General features: G+C 32.6%; 1 protein-coding gene across 1 annotated transcript; it reads right to left on the reverse strand.

Annotated features, from left to right (window-relative positions):
* On the reverse strand, positions 1-24967 carry su(r) (dihydropyrimidine dehydrogenase su(r)). The gene is made up of 14 exons (XM_089217781.1): positions 24255-24967; positions 21223-21432; positions 15345-15548; positions 11903-12064; positions 10124-10353; positions 9059-9218; positions 8086-8761; positions 7593-7864; positions 6620-7069; positions 5654-5806; positions 4269-4742; positions 2887-3375; positions 2164-2324; positions 1-775 (listed from the first exon to the last, which is right to left on the reverse strand). The coding sequence occupies exons 1-14, from the start codon at positions 24342-24344 to the stop codon at positions 670-672; spliced, it is 3837 nt and encodes a 1278-aa protein (XP_089073907.1). The 5' UTR covers positions 24345-24967; the 3' UTR covers positions 1-669.

A 24967-nucleotide genomic window follows, 5' to 3' on the forward strand; every position in this document is an offset into this window, starting at 1 on the left:
TATATAGTTGTCTATTATTATTTTTATTATTATAAACTAGACACTTAAGTAACACAATTAAGCATGAGCTATTGGAATTTCTAATTTTATACATCATATTATATTATACTCAATATTTTATAGTATATATATACTATATACTATAACCACTATATATATATAAAGTGTTTATTTAAAATTATTTAAAACAATTGATAGAATAATAATATAAATATAATATGATTTATGACTGTAAATGGTGTGATGAGTACCTAACTCCAATGTGTACAATGTAGGTATAGGTAACTTACGTACATGCAATAATAGTATTTACCTACCTTATTTCTAGGTCTATACTAAATCGAGTTACAGTTACATTTAGTAAAAATAATGTAAGTATAACGTAGTTACTATATAAGCTATAATCCTATTTTTATGGTAAAATTAACTAATAATCTGTTCAATATATCATGTATATACATGTATTAACTTGCTGTTAATAGTTTGGATTTGGACAAAAATAATAATTATTAATGAACGCGATCGACTCAGTTATAACATTTAACAAGCGAAGATATAGATCGTGGAAACGCTTGCAAGTTATATATTTTTAGCGGCGATAATACGTGTAATCGTCGTGACCGTCACTGACACGTCACTGCCACGGTCATCCTGTTCCTCGGAGCAACTCTACTGGCCAATGTATTCACCGTCGTTGGGACACGCGTACGTAGACACGAGCTGTCGGAGGCCCAGACCGCGGTTCACCACATGTGGTACCGTCTTTTCGACCATGCTGCAAAAAAAATTAAAAATATCGACAATATTATAAGTTATAACTATACCATTTAAGCCATCATATAGGACTAGGAGTGTTTAGCCAAGGATGCATATGGAATATTTAAAAAAACATAAAAATGTACATTCGTTGTCACGTATTATTTTTTTTTTAAACAAATTTTTATATTCATATTTAATTAAAAAAAAAGAAAGTTAATCTTGGTGGTCCTTAAACCCTAATTTGAAGTAGCATTCTTATAGAATATTATTAAGGTGTGTAACTACATTCCTTACAAGCTCCGTGGTTCAATCTATAGGTTAATATTAGTATAGCGTATAATATCTTATATGATCCATTAAATGCACATCGGCCTAGTACCTAACTCACGGAAACTCTATAAATTTGTTTATACAAATCGCATAATATATTTTCAGCTTCGATACTGTATTAAACATGTTCATAGAGTTGTATTGTCATCAACAAAATATGAAAGAATATTAAAATTATGTAGAATTTGATATGAATAGATATTAATATTATCTAGTAATAGATACAAGATGATATAAATATATAATATGTAATATGCTAATATATTGGAAAACATACCTAATATGGGATAAATGATAAATCACGGGGTACGGGTATTAAATATTAGGGCAAATGTTCCTTAAATAACCGAATGTTCAATGTTATAAAAATATAAAATCATAAAGACAATTTGTTATAAAAAAAGTCACGATAGGTTGTTGATATAGGTAATTATATGTAGGTATACCTTTATATAGTAACAAATATAAAATGCATAAATATTTAACTCAAGTTTGAAGCATTAAACATTGGACACATACAAATAATTTAAAAATATTGAATTGATTCGCTATATTTTTTAAAATATTTATCTTATAAAATTATATTTATACGATTAAAAAATGTAGAAATATAGAATCGATTTTAAGATAGGTCTCGTAAAAATCTAATGCACATTGTAGAATATTACTACAATTTCCTAGCCACATTAATGATGTATTTAAGGTTTAACTAAATTAGGTTTAATACAAAATTCATTGTTATTAATTATTATTAATGAACACAATAATAATTTGTACAATTTGTAATTTTTACATTTTTATTTCCCAGTTAAAATTTGAATATTGTTTTATATTTTTTTTAATAACATTTGTTAGCCCATACTACATACAATCTTTCTAGTGTGTTATATACCGCCAATTACTCTGTGCATAATGAACATTTTTTAAAAACAATTCTCAAATTGATGACACTTTTAAACCAGGTGGATTCATTTAACATAAAACACATTGTAAGAAACCAAGTGGGTATTAATATGAGATATATTTATATCAATTTGTGGTTATAACACTGGTGCCAATTGCCATGGTACGTACTTGATGCAACCGGGAATTGGACACACCGTCAAGCACAACGTGCAGCCCGTACACGAGTCGGGTTGAACCTGAACAACATGTGATTTTGGGTCCATTGTAATCGCCTGATAACCGGAATCGTTGCAAGCCATGTAGCACTTGCCGCAGTTGATGCACGAATCCTAAATACAAAAAGCTTACACGATGAGTCACGCAATATAAAGCTAGCACAATCAATGTTAATTGTCGACTACAAATTGTGTGACGATAGAATACTCGAAAGCAGAAAATGAACCAATGAACAGGAACATAGAAATTAAGTTAACCCACGAGAAAATTTTCATCGTGGACTCACAAAACTGACTGAATACGCATATCAACCCAAGAAGAAAATTAGGTATATAATAATATTTCCACTTACAAATCGGTGAAGTTAGACCCTCCCCTATATCCTGTCTAGAATACACCATTCAAATAGTAAATTTAAAAGCTCTATATTAGATATGTAAGTAGTTATTAGTTGATTTTTGGAATTTTTAAGTACCTTTTCAAAGTTAAGTTGTATGCGGGCTAATGTATAGTTACCTCCTTCATATTAAGTTTATTTCGGTTACGACTTGGCTTCGAGAAACTTATGAATCCCAAAAAACCAACACAAAATCACTCACACATCTAGCTTAACAACTTAAGATTCTCCAAGTGTAACTTGATTAAAATTATGGGGAACATCACACGCATACTGACCTCGTTGACCAGCGCCACGACTTGTGCACGACGATCGAGCGATTTGTACGCACCAACGGTTTTCAGCGAGCGGCCCACAACCAGTTCCACTGGCGTCGATACTAGAGATGGAACTAGTCCGTCATCGGTCTCCTTCGTTGCCAGAACCGTTACCGCTAGTTCCGGCTTCTCATTGGGTACGTTCAACTTAACCCCCGATCGGATGGATATGTCAGCTGCTGCACTGCACGCCTGTTCGCGGCGTTTTTCCTTCAGGTACGGTCCAAACATCGGTAAACCATCTCTTTTATCTGCCATCGCAGCTGCTGTCGAAAAGATATCATAGTCGTCGGACAGATCAATCGAGTCTTTAACCAGTGCGGCTGTTGGACGATGACTTCCCCCCTGTCGTTCTTTACTGCCAACACCATTCATGTACAACAACGCCTTGAGCCCGGTGATGTAGTCCTGGACAATTGTGAAGTCCTGGTTTTGGACAGCACTACAAACCTATGCGAAATGAAATAAAACTATTTACCGCACAGTCATAATATGATTGGATATCCGGTTTCTATGCCAGAATAGTGAAACTAGATACAATGATAACGGAGTTATAATGCGAATATAAATAAATAGCGCAAGCTAAAATATCTCAAGTAATGATAAAACAATTCAAGGCAAGAAAAGAAGTCTCATTTTTACGTAAACATATTATAACTATGGATGAGACAATGTTTTGTAAATCACAACTATTTTTTATTTTGATGTTTTAATAACGTTTAGTAAATATAATGAAATAATTAAACTATAACGCTGTTGGCTTCAAAATCCGTTTTTTAACCGACATGTCACTGCTGACATTAACTGGTATAATATCACGTATGAGTAGATCAGGTTCTTAGAGGTCTTCTCTGATTAAATTATTCAAGCCATGTACAATACTGCTCATCGTTTATATTTACTTCAAAAAACTTTTTTTTATAGGTTGTAAACTCACTAATAAATACGAGAAATCACTTATAAAACAAATATTAAATCTGACATTCTAAATCCTTTCAAAAATGTATCTATTTCGTTGCTTCATTTATATACGTCTTCTGTATTTTATCATTATGTACAAATTATGATGGGGATTTATAACACGTTACTCGTATTGTCATTTATACTTTTCTTAAAATAAATACTCCCGACGTTACCGTTTCTTAATAAATTGTCCTCAATTACTACCAATGATGTATTTTTCACTTATTTCATTTATCCAGAGTAAAAATCAATTAGTATTAGATTTTACAATTATAACTTTCGCTATTATAGTTTTCACCCTTTTTTATTTTGCGATTAACATTTCGCCATTGCAGCTTTCACTATGATGAATAACCGTCTCAACCACTAACATCTTATACCTGCACGACTTTAGCGCCACAGTACAAGTATTGGAGCGTGGCCGCAGCGCTATCCACTCCACCTGTGGCCATTATTTGAACAGGTGGTCCTCCATCACCGCCTGCTGATTTGTCTGGTCCTAAGGCACGGGACAACGCTGACACTGCCCGCAATCCCATCGGTCGGACTGCCGTGCCTGACATGCCACCGTATGTGGTTCTTGGTGTTTCCGCAGTGAGTCTGCCAACTCCCGGCCACGGTCGACCATCGTTACCGGTCACGTGCAACGGGCCGAGAGCCGAGACCGTGTTGACCGCAGTTACCCCGTCCGCTCCACCGAGTCGGACAGCTGCTCGAGCCACAGCCACCACGTCCGTCACGTTAGGTGTGATTTTTACAAACACGGGTACTGCCGTTGGCGTCCCACTATCACTGGCCGGTCGCACCGCCACCCGCTTGACCCATCGCGAAATATTCTCCACCAACACCGGATCCTACGTGGGACACACGAAGTAACCGATTTAATACAATTCGTTAAAATGCTATCCAAATTTAAATATATCTAGTATAGTCTCCGCTTAAAATTTAGTAATTTTGGTATTTACTAGACAAAACCGATTACAAAGCTGACTTTTATCACTAAACGATAATTAAAGTATGATACAGCACTTGCTTACAATTCTCGATAACAATACATGATTTTTAAAATTTATCAATAATTATAATAAGCAGTGACCACTGTAGTTCATTTGGTTCAAAATATACCAATTATTAAACTTGAAAATGTTAAAGAAACATTTTTGTTTTATATTAGTAATTTGTAGGTATTCACATTACAAGTGCAGTAAGTATACAATTTGTTTGTTTTTATTTATTACCACCAAAAATAGGAATTTTAAATTTAATAACATTTTTTTCCAAAAAATTCAAAATTTAATTTGCAATTTCAATTTTTAGAAAAAAAATTTTGGTCAAGACGTCAAGTACTTTATTTTTTTACTGTTTTTTAAAAATATTAATATTTTTTGTATCCAGTAAACGCATATTTTTGGAAATTTTTAGACATAACTTAAGTAAAACTAATTTTAAAAGTAAAAATTATTTTTCATCCATATAATTTTCATAGTTTTTTTTCGTTCATTTGACTAGTATCAGTTTTTATTTTTAATTCATCTTTATTTACATTTTTAATATTATAGTTTTGTATATGAAGTTAGTTGATAATAATTGCTTTTCCAGAATTAGCTTAGCATTTAGAAGGTTATCTAATATCGTTAACTGTTTTAAATTGTAAAATGTATTGCTTATTAATTGCATCAATTAATAAATACATAAATGTATACTACCTATTGAAAACATTACAATAACGTTTTGTTTTATAAATTAAAATATGCTGATTTAATACCTGTCCGCACGCAAGACCCATCCCGGATTCACCCATGCCGTGAGGACAGCTCAAGTTCAACTCCAGCGCATCAGCACCTGCGTCGCACGCCAATCTGGCAAGTAGTGTCCAATCGCTCTCGATATACGCGCACATTATGCTGGCAATTAGGACCTGCAATGATGTAGTTTTGCACGTCAATGGCATTGTCATCATAATGACCGAAAAAATTAAAATCCGTCAAAAATAAACAGCATGATCACTCCTCTTTCAATAAAATGAATTCATTCAATATCTAACTTTTTGAATCTTTAAGTTTAAAAGACCATATTTAAAATTGTTTAGATTTTTGTTAATATCATTTATAGAACGAATCTATATCTTCTTATTTCAAATGATAAATGATTTTTTTTTTGTTAGTTATTAAGCAGATAGTTTTCTTTTAAATGTTAATTTAATTTAATCTACATGTATAAACTCTAAATCAAAATATATATCAGTATTCAGTAGTTTATAAGCTATTGCGATTTAAATTTGAACACAAAGCATACCTACATCTTCACAAATAATATGAAAAAACTATAAAATATGTTAAATATTGAATTGAGTTTTTATTATAGGTATCCTGACGAATTTTACAAACTATAAAATATTTTACTAATACTATAACTACTATAATTTTCAAATCATCACAACTCCAATTTAGATATCTTCCAAATCTAGGGATTTAAAAGACTAGATCTACTAAACAATTTACAGAAAGAAATGTGTGTTTCACATTTGAAAGAGTTAAGTTGGTATAAGTTTGCACTACAAGGCACTCGTTAAATGGTATAATCAATATCTAAATACGTAGTTGAAAATACGATTCTTAAGTGTACTTAAAAATTCTTCATATCAGAATTTGAATAAATACATCATCAAAGAAAAAGTCTAGTGATTACGCTTGGTTAATCACCGTGTACTGTAAATTGTTATTATACTCACGTGCTGTGGGAAGTCGCGTTTCAGTTCCTGAATGGAGCGTAACCAGTATGCGGCCGTCTTTTCAGAAATCAATTCTATGTTCAAAAAAGCGTTTCTAGCAACGTCTGGGTCTCCGGCACCAAGAGTACCTAGTCCTACACCACTGGCAGCCGAACCAACTCCTACACCATGGCTACCTAGTCCTACAATACGTGGTGACACGTTCGTTACCAAGTCCTTGTCCAGTCCGAATGTTTTGGTGACGGCAAACGCCCAACCAGCTTGAAACGCTCGGCGGATCATCGCAGCGCTCGTCGTGGGTGGTGCCGAAGCCAATCCAAATGGGTTCATGAACCGCAGTCCACACATCCGGACAGATAAGTCCACGTCGTCGATTGCTGTTCGGAATCCTGGCAACATTGGCCTCGAAACGGATGGTTGATGATTTTGGCTTCGGTAACCATATAACTCCTACATGAAAAAATAAATAATGACCATAAGACACAAAGGATTAGATTAAGTTGATGTGGCCATTGATTACATAAATAAAGGTAATATAATCATGTAGTGACCTAAACCATCATCACAAACTAGTGTGCAACAAGAGAGAATAGTAGGAGGCATTTTTGACAAAACCTATTTTTATTATCTAACTATAGTATAATAACTATAGCGTGGATTTCTATGCATTAAAAATTATTGAAATATGTCATATAATATGCAATAAAAATCAAGAAAATATGCAAAATATATGTAGGGAAAGTTATCAAAATATGCGTGAATTTTTTTTATTAATTTAAAATATATAAGTTAAACAAGTATTATAATTAATACAAAAAAATTTAAGGAAATTTCTGAAAACTCAATAAAATAATAAATAAAATAAATAAACTTAATTAACTTAATGTATATTTAAAATGTTATTAATTATTAAAATAAATAATCATATGCATTTCGAGTTTTTCTTATGCAAAACTGACATTTATTGGTTTACCTGCAGATACTGATGTATGTAATATGCAGCAGTTTTCCCGTCATTTGCTGACTCTACCGTAGTTTGTGATGGATCAGATTCAGATCCTATTGCGAAAGAAGCGTCACCACCACACCAAACCGGTGGAGGGGCGCGTAATGGTTCCTGTTTTTCATTATCCACTCTAGTATCATCAGCGTCCGTCCACCATTCACAGCGGCCGGTTTGAGCATCAACGCATACTCGCCCGGTGCGCCTGTCCACCCTTGCGTATGGCGCCAGGGCTGCTGCCACTGAATTTAGCAACAAAGAGACGTCCATACAATATACTCATTTAATGAAGTATACCTAATCACCTAATTATTTTTAATACCTACATCAACTCAACCCTTTCATGATGACATATTTAGAATTTTGTTTTGGGTGAGAATAGTATTAATACATATGACAATGTCACCCCAAATTTCCGAACATTATAGTAACTACATCAAGAATCCAATTGTTAGAAACTCACCTTCTTGTGGTAACCGCGAGCCGAACGCTGAGACAACGCAATCGGCGCGTAACACGAACAAGTCATCAGCAGAGTGGTCTTCGTCGTCAGAGCAGCCCTGCAGCTGTTCTAGGTCATCCATGTCTGTTCTGCGGAACTGCACAGCTCGGATCCGATCAATATCACCACCAGGAGTTTTACGAAACAAAAACCGTACAGGCTGCGAATGTGGAACCAGTTCACAACGCTCACGCATCGCTCCTTCCAGTTCTTCCGGGACGGCACGCACGTCGGGCGTACCACGCCGGAAGACGATGCGGACGCGACGAGCGCCACATCTGAGCGCAGCCGTCGCACAGTCCATGGCCGTGTCGCCGGCACCCAGCACAAGTACGGTTTTGCCTCTGAAGTCTGGTGGCAGGGGCGAGTTGGCTGGCTTCAATAAGCCACAGCCACCGTCACCAGTACTTCCACCACAACCACCGCCACCACATCCTCCCCGGCCATCCGGCAACCTCTTGGAGTATCTTGAAGTCTGGCGCAACAGCCATTTAGATGTGTACACACCCAGATGTTGGGCGGAGGTCATCGTGCCACTGACGTCAACGTCACGGAAGAGATCAGCTGGAAGTTGAGGCTCCGGTAGGCCGACTGCTACGAAGACAGCCTGCGCGCCATCTGGTCCGTCTAATATGTCCTTGAGGATAATAAAATAATATACATATATATATACTTAAACTGTTGATCGAAAAACATTGATGACGACTGATTGCCGTTTTAACCATGATGCGTTAAAACGTTTTTATAAATGAATCACCAGATATATAAACATATTTTTCGTTGAGAGTTCCCGTATTTAGAGGACTGAAATATGCAGGATTTATAGGTTATACGAAACTGTTATTATTTTCCGTTGTAAGGAAATTTCTATCTTATGAAGGGAGAAGTGTTAAAGGAAGGTTCTACTATATAAGTTTAATATGTAGGTACGCACCTTTAACGTAATGTCACCAGGTCTACTGTCGCCGGAGGAGGAAGAAAATAGCCGACGACCATACTCTAGGTGAACACCACCTCGACCATGCTCGACCATCTGCTCGATTTCCCAACGGACAGCTCTCCACGGTAGCCGGTACTCTGGTATCTCAGAAGCACTATACATACATAACATGATATTTGATGCTATTATAATATTATAATAATAATGACACGATACAGTGTGATCTACAAATATGAAACGTTAATAACAACGAAAACTTAATAGATGCACTACCTAAAATCATCTCAAGTGATTATGTTTCCAATGTTGTTATTACTTTGACTTTGATACACATAGAATTACACGCATAGATCTATTATCACTAAGAATTTTGTTATTGCTCATAATAACATAATTATAATGAAAATTATAGCTTAAGGAATCAAAACTGTAGGTATAGTATAGTGGGATATTTTTCAATGCATGAATTGTATATAATAATGCACATTTCATACATTATTATTTTATAATTCGGTAAATATGATACATTGATACCATTATAGTATAAACTGATATTTGACTGCGGTAAAACTGATAATATGATAAACTGACTGAACTAGACTGTTTTGTTTTTAATATTTTTATACCTATTTATTACGTTTATATTTATAGCATGAACATTTTTATTTATGCTATAGCTTAAATATTTAAAATATTTTTTATCCACTTAATTTAATTCAATTAAAAATTATCATTAACTTATCCGGTCTTGTAAATTAAATATTTTGTTGTAAATATTAATTATTTTTCTATGAGCAATGTAATTATGATAAAATTTAAATTTAGAAAATAACATTTATATATAATATGTGTGATACATACGTACGTTATAATATGTACTTTGGTTGTGGTTTTAAAAATTGCAAGAAATTATGGAAAAGTGAATCTTATGGTTTTGGCAAATAAATTAGCTTATTTATATAAGGCAAATAAGGTAATTCACTAATCTACGATTGATCGGAAAGGGAAAAGGTATACTTATGGCGGAAATCCATATACAGATTAGCTATATGAACTTACCTAAGACCACCGGCGTACAAACCCGATTCATAGACAGTTACGCATCGGTACCCAAGTCGGTTCAGGTACGTGGCGCACGTTAGTCCCGCCGGACCGGCGCCAACCACTGTTATGGGCGCAAATTTACTCTGGCCACGAGCTTTTAGCGGTTTATCTCCGCATTCCTCATCATCATTGTCATCGCTGTCCGATGAAACAGCTGAAGGAGGCACTGCCATGTCCATGAACACCTAAACGTGCACATGCCACATAGATATATTAACTAGTAACGTTTTTCCATAATTTTATTACCTAAGTATTTATGTATTATTATATACGAGATAAAACAGGACTAAAAAAGCTACGTCATGTGTCATGTGACGTGAATGCGTGGTAACTATGGTTACAACTGGTTACCATATTGGTTTTAAATAAGTTGAGTCGTATTCAATTCTTGGTATTCTCAGTTTTAACTTGGTTATACCACCATACCAAAAGTTAAACGTCTAATCAGAATGTGGTTTGATCGATACGGCACGATACACAACGCAGCGGTGAATCCGAAATTGGGTTTCAGCGACGTGGGAAGTCAATAACGCTTTAACAGACGTACTTTTAACTGAAACTGTTTACTCTACCAAATAACGGACAAATATTAAACACACGCGTGGAATAATACAAAACTGCGAGATGCCGTCATCTCAATATGGCCTAAGTTATAATTATATATTCATCGATAACAGCCTAACGCAAACAAAAGGGTCGTAAGTCTTGATAATTATAGTTGAACGAGATTAAGAGTGCACTACTAACGATAATCCTCTTTCGACCTCTATAAACCATGACTTGAGTAGAGGTTTTGAAGCATATAAAAAAATAAAAAACCATTTTAAATAAGGCAGTAAAGCTCCAAAATTCCGTTAAAAAATAACTATACCTATAAAATTGTTAAAAAAAAAATGTAAATTATTCATATTAATTAATGAAACTAGGTTAATATTTTTTATCAATGGTTAACCTGTAAATTTAAGAAACTGTTTAATATGATTTACAAAAATTATAGTACTAAAATAATTTCCCTATTCCCTGTGAAAACGACTAGAGTTTTTTTTTCATGTTTCAAACTAAAAAACTAAAATTTTCGTAGACGATCAGACAATTTATGTTTAAATTTTGAAAAATTTTGTTCTAAACCAACTGATTAAGTTTGATTTTAGTTTTTAAATAAAATTGAAAAATAAAAAGACCATTACCCTATACTTTTTAAAATAATTAGTTTTATAGCTAGTATGTAAACTAAAATTGTTTAAAGCTCTAAGAAGTATTAAAAAAAAAAAAAAAAACAGAAGATCTAAAATAAGTCAAAAATAAAAAGTAAGAATAGTCATTTACCACAATGGTATTAAAAGGCGTTCACAACTCTTGATCACGAGTGGGTTTTCGTGAGGTTTTTTGTCGCTAAAGCTGGATTCTCACTATAATACCACGATGTCGTGTAATGTTAAAGAATATTATATTCTTACTTGAATGTAAAAAAAATATTGGTTTACTGTCAAGTTTCCTTGACAGTTTATTTTTATATTAAATACATTGATCAGAACATGGTGTAGTGGAAACTCGGTGTTAGTAACGAACTGACGAGTTACCTAAGTTGTGTTACCAGTCACGTACCTATTGAATAAACGGAACAGGACATTGAGTTCGCGCCTTTACTATTGTAGCTTTGAAAGTTAACTGGGAGACGATACCGAACCGTTAATTGGGACAATAGATCAATGGTATAGAAAGCACAATGCTTACTTCCAAACAAAATTGCTGCAGTCCACCAATGTTGATAGGTCCACCATCTGATCCGGCCAGATTGCAAGAACCAGCGCACAGTTCACTCGTTGGACACACCATGCCGCAAGACAAGCCCACCGGGTTATCCGACAGGATTGTCTTGGCGGCTCCATAATAGTTCTGTGGAATTTGCATTTCATGTTATACAATATTCTAATAATTTATCGTAATTTTAATATAATCCTCAAGTAAATAGTGATAACTATTAGCGATTTTCCAATTGCGGATAAGTTGAATAATTTTCCTAACTCATTAGGTATAGGTAGGGTTACCATAATGTTTATAGACCAAATCCGGACATCAGTTCTGTTTCGGGGGGGGGGGGGGGGGGGGGGGGTTGTTCTTTCATTAATACAATTTTATTTAGATCTATAAATTAGGTTAAATATGTTATAAAATGTGTTACATAATAATTTTTATTAGTTCATTATTTAGTTTGTGCTTGGTCCTGATTCGCAATATTCTTCATCGTCTTTTTTCTTTTCATTTTCTTCAGATGTGTTAATTTTCTTCAGAAAACATTTGTCAATTTTAATTTTATCATGAAATTGTGAACATGTCAAATCAGAATTTGCTTTAATATTAAGCAGCTCTTTTAGAACTGTTATTGACAATCTTCCTCTTTCAGCACTCCAAATAGACCCATCATTGAAAAAATACGCTCGGCGGGAGCTGAAGTGCCAGGCAGACACATGGCAAATTCTATTATTATTATTAGATATTATTCATTTATACAGAGTGAACCCAAAAATCTGCCACCTGATATAACATTTTATATCAATTTAACCACGTTAATTGATTACCTTTGTAAAATCCGGACATTTTTCAAATCCGGACGCCAATCCGGACATGTGTTTGAAATCCGGACTGTCCGGACGAAATCCGGACGTATGGTAACCCTAGGTATAGGTAGTTTAATAAATAATAAATTTTTAATCTAAAATTAATGATTGAATGATATTTTTATTGTTTCCAATTAACTAAATACCCTATGTTTTATCATTTCTGTATAAATTAATTTAATTCTAATGTAAATACTTATAAATATCTATAAATATTGTTGTCTAAAAGTAAATCTGTTATTATTTCTAACTTAAGTTTATATTTATTATTAATTACTATTTCTATACTACCTACTTAGAATTATTAAATTATAATTAAATCCAGTAGATACCTAAGCAGATTATAAGATTATATTTTATATATACCTAGTGCTTTTATAATCCTATAATTAGTACCTATTTATATTAAAAAATATTAATACTAACCCAAATAATAATTTTTTTTTATCTTTGACGTTTACCTACATCATGTAATAGGTAAATAATTTTATATTGTCGTTTTATTAGATGTTGCACTTACATTGACGCAAATAATAAGATACATTTCATAAATTTTTGTTCATTATTATGTTAACTTTTTATCTAATATAAACTCCGAATCTATTTGTATGTTATCTCAGTTGGAATTATCAATTAACTAAACCAAAATACATAGTTTTATTCATTAAAATCAAAAATTAAGAATTTTTAATACCTGTTATCGCATGATATGGCAACAGACTTGTGAAAACCGTAAAGGAAATAAATTACTTACTAGGATAGTAGTTGCTCTGCTGTATAATGGCAATTTTGAAGTGTAACTTTGTACCTACCTAGCTCATCGTTGGGAAAATGGAATTTAATGGATTTGTTAAATTTGAATTCAATGATATTAAGATTGAAATTCAACAATATTATTGCTAACGGAAAATCATTCTGAGTGGATATGATGACAGCTAGCTCACCTATTATTCATAATATTACTTATACTTTTATAATTTATGAGTAGTAATCACGATTTAAGATAGTATGGTTCAGTGGCACAACTAGCATCTTTGGGCCTTGATTCCAAAGTAAATCTGTGGCCCTATAATAACTCACTTATATATATTATTTATTTGTAGTCAATTATTTTTTTTTTTTTAATGGTAGCACAATTTGTATTTATTTTAAGTGAAATAATACTGTTGACATGATTTATATGGTTATATTTTAATAGTAATTTACTATTAGTAGATAATAATAGCACAACATTTTTTGAGAAAGAATTTAAAAAAAAATTTTTAATTTTAAATATAATTATTTAACTAAGTTAACTTTTCTTGCTTTGGTTTCAACAAATATGATTTTGTCCATATCTAGGATATTAGCTTGTTCTTTTTCAATGTTTAACAAAGCAATATTTGACAAACGATTTTGACCCATTGAATTTCTTAAATAATTCTTAATTAATTTAAGCTTCGAAAATATAATATGTTCCACTAATGCAACTGTGACTGGTAAAGTGAGATATATAATACAAGGACTTAATACTTCACAATATGTGGTACAAAAATTCAGTTTGTTGAGTATTTAATGCTATTTTTACATAATATTATCTACATAAAAAATATAGTGCGGACTGCATGGTCTGCAGTTCTGCACGTACTACACACTTATAGTACGTACCTATTAATTATTGATTATTACTATTTTATTGACATCACAACTAACTGTGTTAAACATTTTAAATGATCTCAGATTTTATTTAATTCTTTAGAATTAAAAATATCCTTCCAGGTTACACCTATAATGGGCCCCCCTTGAGTCTTGGGGTTGGGGCCCCGATGCTAGCCATCCGCCCCGGTTGTTGCGGCACTGGTATGGTTGCCCAACGAATCATGATAAAGACGTGTCTACTGAAATAACTATTAAAAATAGCTGGAAAATTAACCACTAGCGCTTGAATGTAACAGTGGCTATAGTTTATAAGCTCAAATACCGTGCAGAGTGGCGACTGGCGAGTGGCACACATCATGTCGCAAGCGCTAGTGGTCAATTTTTCAGCTGTTCTGGTTATTTAATTTGGTTGTCAGTTTAAAACGATCTTATCATAGGTCGTCAGGCAACCATACTATCTTAAATCGTGGTAGTAATTAATTATTTTATTATTAATACAGTTTAAGTTGAACTTATAATTTTCAAAAATATCGCATACCAATAGGCATAATATGGACATAATAGACATATTATATATTCGTATTAGTATGCATGATTATTTATTATTAAGTTAGATAATATTCTAGTCTGATATTATTCTTAATATTATTCTTATTTTTTTCATTTACCTGTAATGTAAAGCACAATTCTGCATAGTACCTACATCTACGTCCTATCTACTGTTGTGATTGATTATATTACTATTGTTATTTGTTATTATAACGATTTGACGATTGTAGTCTGCACGTATTTTCTTCGGCCCACGTAAATATTGAAGGTAGAATAATCATTTATTTTAATTTTAATTTTCACGCATTATCTCTTACTTATGTCGTTTAAATAGACACACACACACATGAAAAAATTGTCATCAACAATACCTGATTAGCGATACTTGTGATAAATGACTTGACATCAATGGATGTTGGACACGACAGCTGGCACGGCGCATGTGCACATTTGAGGCAACGCCGGGCCTCGCGAACAGCCGCCTTCTCGCCACCTCGTAGCGTGCTGGGTTTGATGTCTGTCCACCACTTATTCCACAGGCCGCTGGCACACCCATCCACGACGCCTGCAGTATCCTGCACATATTATTCACAAACAAATAAGTACGATAACCTACGACCCAATGACTCACATAGTTACAATAATAACTTAATACCCATGTATGTATATGTATAATATGCATATGCACGACTTTTCGATCACTCTGTGTCATTTATAATAGGTACCTAATTTCCCATCAAAGTCTGAAACAACATTTCTTCGGTTTTAAAAAATTGTGTAAAAAATAAAATATCAAAACCAATAGTTGATATGTTGACTCACAAGTCACAATATATTGTATCAGGAAATAAGATACATCGAACGATTTGAAATCTAGAGCAAAAGAATGTCTTTTGAAATTATCGATTGAAAATCAGTGGCGGCTCGTGCCTAGATTAGATTAGCAGACTGCAGGTGTATGCACACCACATAGATCAATATAGATATACATATACGTAATAGTGAAAATGTATTATAATAATAAATTAATTTTATTACAATACCTGTTAAACTATATTTGTTAAATAAAAAAATTTAATTTTAAAAACCAAAACACGACAGTTATTATTATACTTCTAAAATTTAATAGAGTTATGTAACAAATACACTTAATTGGTGTGCAGCTCAGAGTGCTCAGACTGAACACCGTGTCTGTCCATGCAAAATACATTTGGTTGTCAAATGGAGAATCGGCAGTTATATATTAATTATATGCGACATTGGTGTGCAACTTCTACTGCACACTCGTCACTGCGTCGTCACCACACGTGATGAACACACACACGGTATCGCGCTTCATAGGCTTTAATTTGAAAACTCCTCCGTTTTTCTATTTTTATCATTAATATTATCCTAATTAATGTATTATTCCATTTTACCAAATTAAAATGTTAATTGTCACTGTTTTCAGTTGTTGTTAGCAACAAAAATGATTATACTGTGTACTACAGCGTTTTTTTGCTTCACCTAGGCCATTATGTTATTTTTATTATATTTTAATCATGAATTCGGTTGATTATCTTTTGGAAAAAGTTTTCTTTACATACACAATACACTATATGAAAATATAATATTAAAACATTAAGAAGGCCTATATTGCTGGTTTAAAATTATCACAGATTATTAAAAACCTAATATTACTTATTACTATACCTATTTAATACGTAATAATGTTTTCTAAAACTGTATATCAAAATTTAAAATGGTAATAAATATTTTACTAATTAAATTTTTTTTAGAACTGACTATTTTTTTTTTAAATACAATTTTGCTATAATCTCACACCACCTACTTTGAACACCACGAGCCGCCACTATTGAAAATCGATATTTTTTAATATTATGAAACATGAAACATATATCATAAAAAATTCCCCTATGGTAGGGTAAAGGTGAACATTTCCTGATGTACCTAAAAAAACCTGTTAAAAAAGGCAGATAATGTTCTAATCTTTAAATTTCATTATTATTATGTTCACATTTATACAAACACTTACAATATAATATTGGAACTAATGATCAGAAGCTTACTAAGTTTCAGTTTGAAAAACAGGGACAAACTTTCTGTTGCTAGTCCAAATATCATATATTCCTTTTAATATTTGCTATCTGCATAATTTTTCTGATATAAGTTAGTTGCAACTAAAAATAATAATGCTAAGGTCTATAAGATATATTTGGTATCCAAATATTTTCACTATCATATATTTAATGTAGTATTATCTAATAATATATTATACATTTATAAATTATTATTATTACACTACCAATGCTGCCTTCAAAATTTAACATTTTTAATATACCTAGTTTAAAAACTAAAACATCCAACAGATAACAATATTATCATCATTCGACCACGAAATGCGTTTGATCACGTATTCACGTCGTCGTATAATATAATATAGACAGACGCAATATTTCTTTGAAAAAAAAACGTATTATTATGATATAAAAAACTATATTGTAGTAAAATATTTTTAAGTTTAAACATTAACTAAAGATATATTTTCATACATATTAGTAAATTATGTTTTTTCTGCACATTTTTTTGTCGGGAAAATGATTTAAATAAATACCTATAGAGTATATTAGTATATTTAATATTATATCACATACTTGTATATTCATATTATGTTACGTTTTTAATGGTTTTTATTTATTTATTAATTAATTTACGGAATAAAAATTCCTTATTTAGTACAGCACACAACAATAATACAGTAATTTAACATAACTAACATTTACAAGGGGCGATGGCAACAAAAAAAAAAAAAGCGGGTAAGTCATGGATGTCGCTCTGCTGTACAGTAGGTTACTGTAATGGATGGGATTAAATTTGAATGCAATGATAGGTATCATTGTATACGAAAAACGATTCTGAACGGAGATGATTTGTCAGTCTAGGATATATTATATTTAAATATTGTCATTTATTCTATTTTGAAACAAATATTTTATTTTTCAATTAAGACACATTTTGCATATGGCATGGTTAATCAATTAGTGTAGTTATCATGCAGTTATCATAATTCATAATACCTTATATTATCATAGATATACGAATACCTGGTTTGAGGATAAATCGTTATCAATACGCGATTTCATAAAAATTTAAAACTCAAACGCTCAAAACATTTTTCCTATAATGACGCTTCAAATTTTCTCTATAGCTATTTGAAGCAAAACTTATGGGAAACTTGGTGTTAAATTTTATAACTTTAGATATAAATACAAACAATATTATGAATTTTGAACAACAAAATAATTTGCAAATATTCATGGTTTTGACGAATTTTTATCAATATTTGAAATTCAAATGCTAATAAAAATTTAATTTGAATTTCCGGTGGACATTTTTTTTGTGATAAAGATTGGCAAATTTGTAAGGAATCTTGTATTAAATTTTCAAAGCTTAGATTTAAAAAAAAAATTTTTATGAATTTCTAGCTTATAATAATTTGCGAATTTTCGTAATTTTTACGTATTTAGACAAAATTTGAACTTTAAATGCTTATAAAGAAAAATGTGACTATACACTTCTTGATTTTTCAACTGCTATTGTAAAAATATTTTAGGAGCCTTGTATTAAATTTTCAAATCTTAGGTATAAAAGGAAAATTTTTTATGAATTTTTAGCATAAAATAATTTACGAATTTTCGTGATTTTTACGTATTAAGTCAATATTTGAACTTCAAATACTAATAAAAAAAAATCGTGCCTATGTATTTTTATAATTTTTAAATTACTATAAGAATAACTTATGAGGAACTTTGTATTAAATTTTCAAGTATTTTGATAGGGCTATAAAAATTTTATCGACACTTCAAAAAAAAATTTTCAGAAAAATTTAAAATATCAGTTGTTTATAAATACCTCAAAAAAAGTCAAAACTTTTTGAAAATTAAACTGTATATATATAACACTAACATAAACATTTTGTGAAAATTTCAAGTATTTACATTGATTAGTTTTTGAATTACAACCATATAAAAATATCGATTTTTTTGAAAACTGTTGGAAAATGTTTACTTTTGACCTCTATAATGCACCAAGGATATTCACTTTTACATCGGATACCACCCCCAAAGTTTGAAATCGAAGCATTATTTCGACTAGTTATGCTGTACACAGGCACAAATAAAAAAAACCCACATCATTGTAAAATCAATACATTCATCACTTCGTTCAGAATCTAAAAAATACAGCAAAATTACAGGTACAATAAATATCTATAAATTATAATAATTAGGACACAACTAAAATTATATACATGATATAACAAAATAATAAAAAGATACAACAAAGTCAACAACACCAAATTAAGGTGAACAGAGAAAAGTGGGGTCCTCGTTACCCAAACGCATCATGCGGTCAATTGGTTTGTTTCTACCGTAATTGGTGCAATGGAAAGGTACTTTAAAAGGAACTCGAGATCTTGTGGATCGATGTAGAACTTTAAAGTTTACTTGTGTGAGCAGTGAAGGAGCATTTATAGAACCATCGATTAACTTTCCCAAAAAGCCTAGGTTAGCTTTAACGCGTCTGTCTGCTAAGGATGTAAGGTTAAGTGCGTGCAATACTGGAGTATACTAATGAGGAGGATGGACAATATTTAGCATGTATGCTGCGGACGACAAAGAGCGCCTTTAAACTCGCTCTAAGTGGTAAGAAACATTTACCACAAAAGGGTTCCAGAGCACAGATGTATACTCTAGTAAGCTTTAAACTAAGGAGCAATAGACAGTCTTGAGAGATTCAGACAGTTTGCACTCTTTCATGGTGCGCATTATGAAGCCAAGTGACTTAAAGGCTCGGCAGTAGATGTAATCAATGTGAGGGTGGAAGTTAAGATCAGCAGTGAAAAGAATGTCCAAGTAATTATTACTAGTAACTCTGCCAACCACTGAACCATTGATAGTGTAAGAATAATCGATTGCCACCTGAAACTTGGCGAAAGACATAGATTTGCATTTATTAATATTAAATTGGAGGTCAAGAGTGTTAAATTTTAAACCATAAGCTAACGGAATCTAACTCATTCTGAAGCGTGGCACAGTCAGCTTCAGATTCTAATTTACGGAAAAGTTTCAGGTCATCTGCGAACATTAGGAATTTACATTTAGGAGCAGCCTTCACAATTCCATTTACAAATAATGAAAAAAGCAAGAGGGACAAGTGACCACCTTGGGGAACACCAGATGGAACATGGACAGCAGCAGACTTTAACCCAAGCACATTAACCCACTGCATACAATCGGAAAGGTATGATTTAAATCAGGATAAAATAGGTTCGCCAAAACCGGACTTATAGAGAACGTCGATCAGGATGACGTGGTCGACACGGTCAAATGCTTTCGCAAAATCAGTGAAAACCACGTCTACCTGGGAGCGATCTTCCAATGCCTCGAGGACAAAATTATTTAATACAATAAAGTTTGAAACGGCGGAACGTCCAGGCCGGAAGCCATATTGTTCATCGACTAGTATAGAGTCAACCGAAGGCTGAATGGATTTTAGCAATAAGTGTTCAAAGAGGTTGTAATATGACTAAGAATCGAGATGGGCCGATAATTCACGACGTCAGATTTGTCACCAGATTTGAACACAGGGGTGACTGAACTGATCTTTAGCATATATGGGAAAATTCCATCGTCCATAGAGCGCCTAAACCTAACCATAGAGGAAAGCAGAGGACAGATCTGATGTTATACAAAAAAGTCCCAGATAAACTATCAGGATCAACGGAGTTTACATTTTTTAGCGCAGCTAACCCACTCTCGACATCATCAACACTAAAGCTGCAGTCAGAAAAATATGCTGTGCCAATGGAATTACAGGCAGACTACTCATTGAGGAAAGCACATAGACCGAGTTAAAGAAGATGAGAAAAGATTAGAGATGGATTGTGGATCTGTGACACTTTGATCATTGAGGTGGACAGCGTTAGGAATACCATTGGTAAACCTTTGCTTACGCACAAAGTCCCTAAATAAATGGGGATTAAGTTTAAGCACGTTTTCAGTGTTATATAGAAACGTTTTATAGCATTTTTTATAATAATACATATACCTACCGATCACGTAGGTTAGAGAAGTTGTTATAGTCAACAGGACTGCGTGATGCTTAGTATTTAACATGCATTTTCTTCTTGGCAAAAACAATAATCTTAATTTTAAACACTCGATATTATAAATTGTGACGTGTACACACCTCGGAATACGAAGAATTCCGTTTGTAGTGATGACGGTCGACGACTGTTGCCGCGGACGGCTTGACTATAGCCCGGGCCCTGGCCAGTCCGGATCCGGCGGCAGCCATCAATCCAACACCTTTTCCTCCTGCTGTCGTACCACCATCGTTGGCCACAGTAGTTGTCCATTGACAGTTGGCTAACGGCCTAGGGTTTAACCGGAGAAGCTCCTGAAGAAAAAAACCAATGTAGATCATGGCCCAAAAAAATACAAATCCATAATAATACATATATGTACTATAGTATAAACTGTAGACCAATAAAAATTACGTATCGGTGTAACATTGAAGCCGGTGTTCAACTCACCCAATTGTATGGTATATACTTTCCCATCATTTTTTAAAATTTGTAAGTTAACTCTCCCGGGTCAACATTATGTTTACCCAAAGGAAATACATTTTTATTTTTTACCCTAATTTTTAGGCGTTTGAAACGCAAATGGTGGGCAGGACCTGCTAAACGATTAAATTGTATTGTAAAAAACTTAGTTAACAGATTGCAATATAAGTAAATATATTGTAACAAAAAAATTTGTTTTATTTATATAGACACCTGATTTTTGATTTATTTTTTATTATTTACTATATAATTTATATATTATAGAACTTGGCTTATTAAAATTTGTATACCCATAATCCATATAGTTTCTCAACCAATGGATCACGACCCAAGACTGGGTCTCGAAATATTTCTAATGGGTCGCGATGTTCGTAATCTAATCAGAAAACTATCTTGATAATAAAATAATTTTAGCCGTAAATTAATTAAAATTTGTTATCTTATTGTTATATTTAATTTGATGATATTGATGACGATGATGATTGGTGACATCTGTTATGATATATAATTTCTTATAGTTGTACCTATCACTCATATTCAATAAAACTTTTCACAAATGTTTGATGAAAACTATAGATCGTGGAAACTTGAAACGTTGACTTCCAACAAAAATGCCCATTAAATATTATTTTCTATAATACTAATTTTAAAGGTATTTTAGTAAGTACCTGCATTACGCAACATCGGTTTACAACACTCCTGATCTATAAACTTAATAAACTTGCCTTATAATGAATTACAATTTTCCAATCAAAAATCAAACACATATACACAATAATACAATCCGAATATATATGTAATATAATTATATAATTATAATATAATTATATAATATATATAATATATACAATCTGTACCTACACAGCGACAATAAAAAATAGAATTTGAAATTTGAAAGTTTAGTTCAAATATCAGTGGATCACACTCACATATTACAGATAACATAGATATTATTACAATTTTAAACTAAAATATCAATAGCGTTGTATATTCAAGCGTTGTTCAGCGCATATATTGTACCTACCTATATAAAATTAATGTTCTCATTACAAAGTAAAGTTAAATTTTTGTTCATCCTTTTCGTTCTTGAATTAATTTACTACGAAAATGTAATTATAAAATGTTTTAATGTTTAAATTCTTTAATTCTTAAATGAACATTAATATTATAATTTAAAAGAAGATAATATGCTTAAAACATAATTAGGTAGGTAGGTACCTACCTACCTATTAATTTATTTATTATTGCTATGTATTAATATCAAATGATTTCGATTGTGAGACAGGCGACACCTAATCGTCATAGTATCACAACTTACACAACAATCAGTTTGGGACTTTCAATGTAAAAATTATCAAATTTTTCCAGTCAAACTTATCAATTTTTTTTATAGGTTCTATACTTGGTTCTATACTACTAATAGTGGTCCTCAAAATGTTTTCCATCGTGGCACATTATTATTAGTATAAATCACGGGACACTTAATAAAATATTATATAAATATAATCATATTATAATATTATTATTTAGTAAAAAATGTTCAAATTGTCGCCGCCACGCCATTAAAATCCCAAGGCACACCCTTTGGGAAACATTACTATACAATATATTCACGCTTTGTTCAATACGCGCTATTACGTTGATTTAGAATTATTACCAACTTTTCTACTTGAACTTTTTCATTAATCTTGTGAATATAGTATAAATCAAGTTTCTGTGCTGCAGATATCGCGGTCATTCGGTAATACGTTTGCAATATTATTATTATAACTTGCAGGTTTACCTGCGTAAATTGTTGATTAGGTACTATATAGTCTGACTTCGACATAAATAGTAATATTGTCATACATACACTCATATTTTCAAATAGCCAGTAGGGCTCGAAAGTTGTAGGAGTAAAATTATTGTATATTATGCTCTAGATTTATAGAAAACCAAGCTAGAAATCTGAGCTGCTAAACAATGATGAGTTTAAAAATTGAAAATCGAAAATGTACATTTTTGATTCTCATACACATAATATGCAATATGCATATTTATAACTATTTCCTAAAAAAAAAGATAATTTTCTCTCTTAAGCTGTGTATTTTAATAATAATATTGAATATAAAACTTAATATCATTAATTAATGCATGTCCGTATTTATTGTTATCGTCGCATTCAGTCGACTATTAATGTAACGACAACAGTGCGATATGCATTTAATCTCTATCGCATACTAATATTTAAAGTATATTAATTATAGGTATTATATTCTTAAGAATATATTTTTTTAACTATTTTACAGTTCAATAAACTGCTGAAATGCAAAAAGTTTTCCACTATATTAGAATTTAGAAGTATTCAATTTTTCCATATTTTCCAATTATTTTAGTGCAATTGAATAACGCAACACATATAATTTTTTTTTAGTTTTTTAAATTTTGAAGATTTAATAAATTTTTTTTTTTGCATATTTTACAATATTATTTTTCGTGTACGTTTTTCTTTTAATAGCTCCTATAACTTCCAAGCCCTACGCCCACACTTGTAAGTTATGAAAAACTTTGTGTTCGACGTTCTGAATTTTCGCGGCAACAGGTAGGTCAAATCTCAGTTTCGCGCGCGTGTTTATAATAATATTATCATACAACATCTTCAAAACTAGCTTACCTCGATGTCAGGCGGATCGACGCTGCAGCGTCCGGCGTACGTCCCGTCGAGCTCGGTCCGTCCGTTACCGACCATAGTGGTGGCCGCCATCGGTCCGTGACCACCGGCGCCGCTGGGACGGCCTGTGCGTGGACGAAAAACGGACGACGACCGCGAAACGGCGATGACACCGCGAGAGCCTCACAACGGCCGGACAATGTACGTCTGATACCGACGATAAGTTGCTCGTCGTACGGTGATGATTATGAATATTATTATTATTATTTCATTATCGCCATTCGTCGTGACAGCAACGGCCGTCGGAAAAACCTCGGAAGCTCGTGCAGATGAACTCGTATGTTCCCTTTGGGTAAGTAGGTAGGCTTGTGACAGGCGATCGGTTTTTTTTTTATTTATTAAAAATATTATTTGGTACTGTTGTGTGCCCGATTGCGGGAGAAAAATGTCGTCGTCGGTGAACGGCTGGCGTGCGGCGCGACAGTAAAATATTATTATGATATTTTGTTCACGACGTCCGTGTACGTGGTTGATCAGTACTGTTGTATAATATGTGATTAAAATATCAGCAATCAGCTGCGGTCCGACGACTTTATAAATAATAATAATAATAGTAGCAGAGATAATCGTATGCACACGCAATAACTCATTAACACATCACGGGCACGACGTTAGTGCGACACGCTTAGGCATCGGCGGGAGCACATGTCGGCCTC

This window comes from Diuraphis noxia, unplaced genomic scaffold (assembly GCF_037042655.1).
Source record: "Diuraphis noxia isolate RWA-SAM2 unplaced genomic scaffold, SU_Dnox_SAM2 contig0001, whole genome shotgun sequence".
NCBI lineage: Eukaryota > Metazoa > Arthropoda > Insecta > Hemiptera > Aphididae > Diuraphis > Diuraphis noxia.